The 6,962-nt window shown below is 39.6% G+C and overlaps 2 protein-coding genes across 2 annotated transcripts; both read right to left on the bottom strand.

The window, feature by feature from the left end:
* Positions 1–5: 5 nt before the first annotated feature.
* Positions 6–1,418, bottom strand: LOC111077993. The gene is made up of 2 exons (XM_022372523.2): positions 567–1,418; positions 6–492 (listed from the first exon to the last, which is right to left on the bottom strand). The coding sequence occupies exons 1-2, from the start codon at positions 842–844 to the stop codon at positions 432–434; spliced, it is 339 nt and encodes a 112-aa protein (XP_022228215.1). The 5' UTR covers positions 845–1,418; the 3' UTR covers positions 6–431.
* Positions 1,419–4,643: 3,225 nt separating this feature from the next.
* LOC111077987 lies at positions 4,644–5,755 on the bottom strand. The gene is made up of 4 exons (XM_022372514.2): positions 5,535–5,755; positions 5,253–5,465; positions 5,082–5,196; positions 4,644–5,020 (listed from the first exon to the last, which is right to left on the bottom strand). Exons 1-4 carry the CDS (start codon positions 5,660–5,662, stop codon positions 4,838–4,840), a joined length of 639 nt encoding a protein of 212 aa, XP_022228206.2. The 5' UTR covers positions 5,663–5,755; the 3' UTR covers positions 4,644–4,837.
* Positions 5,756–6,962: the final 1,207 nt, after the last annotated feature.

Here is a 6,962-nt window from a genome sequence, read left to right as displayed (position 1 = left end):
CACTGGACGAGGAAGAGAAAGAGTTCCCATCGGAATATGAAACTTCGAACGCTCGTTTTTCGTTCCCAATAGATAAGATAATTCTTTACGATTTTAAGCAGACGTAATTTAATCACGATTCCAGTCGATCCACTGTGGCTTCTACGCATCTCTGCCAACAGAGAAGCTTTTCCATGCAAAAGCTTGCCAAAGAGAGTAACAGAAGCTTACATTACTGTTGGAGGATTGTATCGTAGCGCTGCTCTCGTTTCGTTCTCCCTCTCTGTCGGCCAGAATTGAGAGATAACAATCAGCCGGCTCGTTTGTCTCATGACGGAGATGAGAAATTGTGGGAGCATTTTTGCTACAAGCAATTATGCAATCTTGTCGTTGTGGTTGCCGTTTCTGCTGCTGCCACTGCTGCAGCTGTCTATTGTTGGCCAAACAAACATTTATGTAATTGTGTTTGCTATCAGCACGAATGGCAGATTCTCACCGATGTCAGCAAGTGCCCTGCGGGGAGTGGGTTGGGAAATATCAGTTCAAAATCAGTTAAATGTAACACATGGATAAACGCTGAAACTTACGGTACTTGCTGTTCATCTGCGGCGCCTCCCTTGGAGAGGCCGATGCAGTGCACCGTTCCTTTGGTGGTCATCTGGCGCACAGTTAGGACCAACACCTTTAATTCCACCATACCGTCGCCCAATTTCACACTTGTTGGCTTCGCGCGTGCTGGTGCATTATTCAAGAGGTGCTGCCTCTTCTTGTTAGTTTTCCAAACCAATGACCATCCCATCATTAGACAAAAGACTGGCCACAGGCTCTCCGCCGCGATGGAGCTGGTGGCGGGCAGATAATGCATGGCGGCAACGGTAAATCACGTGCAAACAAATGCAACCAGCGGAGCTCACTAATTAAAATTGCTGATTTCATTCGGAGTGCCTGTTATTATTACTTTGTTGCAACATTTAGAGGGGAATACTCAGCTAAAATTAAATTATAGGAATGTATGTTAATTAAACTATTTAATGCCAGTCTTTAACCCAATTCAATTAATAGCCCCTACCAAAAAAAATAATATAATATAAGAACCCACGAAGAGAGAACCAGATAGTATGAACTAGATCCAACGTCTCAATGCGCACATCTGGCAACTCTGCAAAACATTCAAAGACAATAAAGAGCAAAGAGGAATAAAAAAACAAAGTCACACACAAATATACATTTTATAACTGTTACGGCTTTGCACTCTCGGTACGCCAGCAATTCCTCTCTGATCCAAAAGCACAAAGAGGAAAGAAAGGAACAAAATAAATGTGTGCTTGTAACTGTGTATCCATCTCCATCTCGCTCGCACCCCTTGACTTCGTGTGCTGCTACACTGCTGTTCCGTATAACGGCATTTTATTTCTCGCGAAAAGGAATTTCAAAGAGAACAAGGGCAAAATAAAGTGCCCAAGATATCATTATTTTAGAGTTACTTTTAGACAAGACAATTAAATTTAGAGACAAGAAACGGTGCAATATTACAAAAATAAAAGAAACATTGACACTGTTTCTCACCTATAAATGTTTTTGTAGTTTATCACAGCACATTTAACCTTTAGTTATGATTTGAAATCACTTTGAAGAAATTAATCTGTAGACCGAGACACTGAAATGAATAGGCCTGAAAAAGTGCCATAATAATTAAGAACTTATATATTGGCACAGATTCAAGACTATACATTTTTTGTCATTATTCACAGAACTGACTCACTTATGATATTCCACTTTCTACCGATATGTGTTTGCAGAAAACCTTGAATATTTTCGTGACAGAGATTGACAATATATTTAAAAAACGAAAATGTATTGCACAATCTCTGTCCTGAAAATAATTAAGGAATAATTTAAATGGTTGATCGCTGATGTTTATGTCTTCATTGAAATTAGTTTCAGCTATAAATCGAATCACTTTTAAGATATTTCTGAATAGTAGAAGAGACATTCAAATTTATAGGCACGAAAAAGTGCAATATTTATTAATAACCAAAATATTGTCACTAGTTCGTGCCTATAAATTAGTTGCCGGTCATTTGTTCACTTCTCAATCTGCACTTTTTTAGAATTACGTAGCAATGCGCCGTCAGCACAGATATTCTTTGAGCTTCTTCCGATCAATATTTAAATCGTAGCTTTTTGCTATTATTCTATGGACCGGGGCTAGTGCAATACGTTTAAGAATCCGCATTTGCAGGAACCCCGGCCTACAAATCAAAGCAGTTCGATTCATCACAGGCTTCCCTTGTTCACTGATCATTTTTTGTTTACCGATTAATAATTCCCTATTTATTTGATGAACCCAGCAACAGGCACTTTCAGGCTGAAGGACGTGCAATACTGATTAATAAAACAAAGTATTTGCCCATCCACCAACCCGAAGGTAACGACCGAACCAATACGCAACTAACTTTTCACTTTCGCCGCACTCGCGAACTACCGAAAACAGAATGCAGCAGATCGGACAACGATCTCAAAGAAATAGAAGTCAAACGCACAAAGAAAAACAACAACACATTTGACATCTCTTCTTTGTCCACATCATTCGCCATAGCTTTTGTTTGTCTCTGCCTCGGCAGGGACAAAAGGGAATGAAAAAAATATGCTGGACAGCAAACGACGCGAAAACGAGACAAACATAGAGGCACCACAACGGCGCCAAAACGGATCTTTGAAGCCCGAAGCAAGGCGAGAAACCTTGGAAAACCTTTTATGTTTATGTTGGCGATTTTCAATTTGGTTTAATATTATGATCAAACTAAACACAATTTGTAACAATATTCAAACGGTGTCCAATTGGATCATAAAATTTTCCAAATATTCATAGAAATATACATATATAACATATGAACATTCGAGATGTGCGCATAGGTACATATGTGTATGGGTATGCCGATATCAACGACGAGCCGCTAGAAAGAGACAGGCAGCACGACGGATTTTTGCATTGGTATTGGTGTTTTTTTTTTTTGTCCCGAAGCTCGCAACCGACAGCGAGAATTTCTTGGAAAATGGCGGAATCATGCGTTCTCGTACATATGTATGTATGTACATGTGTTTTTGTATGAGCGACTGTAGCGCTGCGAAGGTCGGTGTAAAATTTGGTTAAATATGAAAACCAAACTGGGCCCTATTTGTACTAATACTTAAACAGAACCCAATTTGATTTTAATATTTGCACAAAATGTTTAGTTCAAAATACGCATTCATATAATTATCACGCTGCACTATGGAGAGCACACCACCAAACTGATATTCAATTTTTAAAATTTCCAAGCGGAATCAAAGCGGAATTTTTATTAATACAAATCGTTTAAAACTGGTTGAATGCTCATTCCAGATCGACGCCTGGCAAATTGTGGCGTTTAAATAGCAAAGAACAAAGTCACAACGCGCCGTGTTAATTTCTGTTAAAACAAAATGGCGCAACTCTACACGTGGCGTCTCAAGCTGTAAGTTTTCCGCACACTCGAACTGGCAAATGCACAATTTTCAACAAATTTTCGAGGTGAGGAAAGACTGATCGTACAGTAACAAGATAAGTCTAACATCACCTCGAATATTTACGGAATCGTAGCCTTGAAACCGAAAATAGTTTTGCACATAAATGCGGAGCACGTTTTTTTTCACTTTGATTTCTCACTTTCTTGTTTGTCAGGGAGCGAGCTCACCTCCTTACTTACTCGGCGACTGGGAATTAAAAAGAACGAAATCGCCTGTGTCCCCGAATTTATAGGGTTCTGACCCTGCGCGGCAGCGACATCGAATGACAGCTCGAAAAAATAGGCAGCACTTTCAGTTCGCACAAGTGTGCGGCTATACATGAACGCTCGCAAAAAGTACACACCAACACAGGTGTAGGTGTGAAAATTGCTGATTTGCCGGAGTTTTGGTAATATGACCCAGAATACCTAAGCCAGGAATATTTAAAAAGATAAGAGGATTCTAATCAATGATTAACTCGTCTCTGAACACTGTATTTCTCGTTCAAATTGAATCCAAAATACGACTCAAAAAGCACACACCAACACATTTACACACGACACAAAATAGGCAGCACTTTCCATTCGCACAAGTGTGCAGCTTTCTATACATGAATGCCGGCGCAATACCCACACACTAACAAACACGTGTAGCCTTCAATAAGTGTGCACGATTTTTCCTAAGCTTTGGTGGTAGACCCACAAAAATACGCCAGGAATGCGGAAATATATCAGAAGGAGGACTGTGAATAACGATCGATTCTGACAAAATTGATTTCTCGTGCGAATTTAAGCACAAAAGCGGGGCCACACACACACACGTATTTCCCCTTCCATATGTCCTATATAGGACAATAAAAAATAGGCAGCACTTTCAATTTGCACAAGTGTTCGAATTTACCGACGAACTCCGCGCAAGAGCCACACACTAACGCACATGGCCTTCTATATGTGTGTATATGCATGCCTCGATTTACAAAAAAAAACACATGCCCGGAATATATGTATGTATGTATGATGAACATTTTAGGAGTCCATTCTTGTCCAATATCGACTCTTACGGCTAAAGACTGTTTTATATGCAGACCAAAATCAAAGCTCAAATTCGACCGCGGTATAATCCAATCCATGAACACGGAACAATATTGCATTTATTATAGATACAAAATCGAATCATTGCTCGAGCGTTCCATTGGGAATAACTGATTTTGCCTTTTGCTGCTGCACGTCCTGCACGGAATATACCACAAGGTATGGTGGCACCACAAAAAAGACATCAAACATTATGTATATGTAAACCAAAATATATTAACAAAACAATATCGTTTGGATTATAGTGGATCAAAGCCTGGTGGCAAAAACGAATCATTGATCGACTGCTCGAGCTGCAATAGGGTCGGATCCAGTTCCGTGTACTGGTTTATCTGCTTTTCCATCGCGGCGTTCGTTTTAACGCGTTCGTTCTGCAGGCTCTGCAATAGCTCTCGATTAGATTTGCTTATGGCCACAGCAACCTGTAATGAAACAATTACGAATTAATCCTCGCGTTTAGTGGCGATTGAGCGGAAGACAGACCTCAATTGCCTTATCCTGTGCTGCCAACTCCCTCTCCATGACGCGGATACTGGAATCCAACAGGCGCATGCGCACCGGACGCGTGTAGTCCTCCGGGGACAAGCGGTTGACGTTCCTGAAAAGAAAGCAAGTCAGGGCATGCAGGGCGACAAGTGCAGGCGAAGAACCAACCAATTGTGGCCTTCATAGGGGGCAAACTTCTCCTTTAGCATTTCCAGTTCGACCAGCTTCCTTTCCACATCGTTGCTGTCAAAAAAGTGCTGGTTCAGTTGGCTCAGTATGGCCGTCATTTTGTTACGCATGGAACCCACCAGTTCATCGGTGGCCAAGTAAGTGTCCCCGTGCTCTGAGTGAATGGCCGCAAAGGGCGCCAGATCTTCCGCACTGCATGGTGAAAAATATATATGACATTAATAGGAAAATTGTTTTTAGTTGCAAGAATCTGCCGCATGCCTGAGATCCGCAAAAACTTGATCAATAGCTTCCTGGTAGGCCCGTTTCACCTCGGGCACAATTTTGCTGTGACGATTGAAGGCAGCCTCTATGTCCTCGTGGCCTGGTTCGGTGTTCTGTGCAGACATTATTACACTTTAAAAGCGAAACAGCCAAATGCGATTTAATTCAAAAAATGCACAACAAAGTGTTTGCCTATTTAGGTGTGACCAGTTTGGAGAAAGTAAGGAATGAAAATTTTAGAAAATACTAAAAACGATTAAATTTTTTTTTTTTTTAAAAGCCATTGGAAGAGCATTGTGTGTCTAAATGGGGCCTGTGTAAATATTCAGACCATCAATTTTTGTATGATATGTGCGGGAAAAAATTGTATTTTCATCCACCGGCTAAAGTATTTTCAAAATAGTACGCGGAATTCGTTCCACCTATCGCACTGAAATATCGTATTTGATATATTTTATCCAAACGAGGATATCGGTATCACTGATAGTATCGGGCTCAAATAATTATTATTAAAAAATTCTATTAAATGCTATATTTTAAGCGAAATAATACTAAGATTGTTCAAAAAAGTGTTTTTTTTATATTTACCGGTTACTAACCTGATTAAATAGAGCGGGGTTAAGCTATTTTTTTAATCGGTATATTTACGGCATATGGTTCCAGTCACACTCGACAAAACAAATCAAGTGAAATATTTATTTTTCCATATATATACTTTTGAAAATGACCGCCAAACTCATTTAGCACACAAAAAATACTGACATTTTGCGCTCTCAATTCGTGGTGGTTTTTTAAAATTTTCTCTCTTTTCCGAGGTGAAGAGAGCGTTTTCGTGGTGACTTTCCCCTCCTTTTCGTGGTGGGAGCCACATTTATCTTACGGGAACGTGAAACTTAGATTCATTGTTACGACGTTCCTAGGCGTTCCCGTAAGATAAATTTATTTGTATGGGAAAAATTTCAGCAACATGGGGAAATGAAGTAGCAGCATTGTTGTGCAACTTTGGCACGGAATGAGAAACAATCTGCATACCTTGGGAAAATTGGATATTATGGACTTGAGATATTGTTTGTAATTTCAGGCTCCAATTAATGCAGAAACTACTCATTCTCTGTTTTAAAGATATTAACGAAATTTTGCAGCTCACGGGTTCCAATAATTGGTATCAGAACCGGGATAAATGTATATATAAAACACAAACATGTGCATTAATAGGTAAAAAACATGTCAATCAAGGATAAAATCATAAATAATGTTTCAATGTTTCAAATCGTGGTGGGTTTTCAAAATTTGCTCTCTTTCAGCAACATGAGAATGTTGCACAGCATTGTTGTGCAACTTTGGTTGTTTTTCTTCTTCTTCCTGTTTGACGATTTTTTTTTGATTTCGCGTTTCTAGGATAAAATCATTATTAATGTTTCAATG

The sequence above is a fragment of the Drosophila obscura genome, unplaced genomic scaffold, assembly GCF_018151105.1.
Source record: "Drosophila obscura isolate BZ-5 IFL unplaced genomic scaffold, ASM1815110v1 contig_186, whole genome shotgun sequence".
NCBI lineage: Eukaryota > Metazoa > Arthropoda > Insecta > Diptera > Drosophilidae > Drosophila > Drosophila obscura.
The sequence above is the reverse complement of the archived record's forward strand: the minus strand, read 5'-3'. Positions and strand labels throughout refer to the sequence as shown.

Excerpts from the sequence above, each read along its gene's own strand:
- LOC111077993 (XM_022372523.2), bottom strand. The coding sequence starts at position 844 with ATGCATTATCTGCCCGCCACCAGCTCCATCGCGGCGGAGAGCCTGTGG. Across the intron at positions 493-566 it reads GCAGATGAACAGCAAGTACC|GGCACTTGCTGACATCGGTG; the intron begins GTAAGTTTCAGC and ends CACTCCCCGCAG.
- LOC111077987 (XM_022372514.2), bottom strand. The coding sequence starts at position 5,662 with ATGTCTGCACAGAACACCGAACCAGGCCACGAGGACATAGAGGCTGCC. Across the intron at positions 5,466-5,534 it reads CAAGTTTTTGCGGATCTCAG|TGCGGAAGATCTGGCGCCCT; the intron begins GCATGCGGCAGA and ends TTCACCATGCAG. Across the intron at positions 5,021-5,081 it reads CACAGGATAAGGCAATTGAG|GTTGCTGTGGCCATAAGCAA; the intron begins GTCTGTCTTCCG and ends GTTTCATTACAG.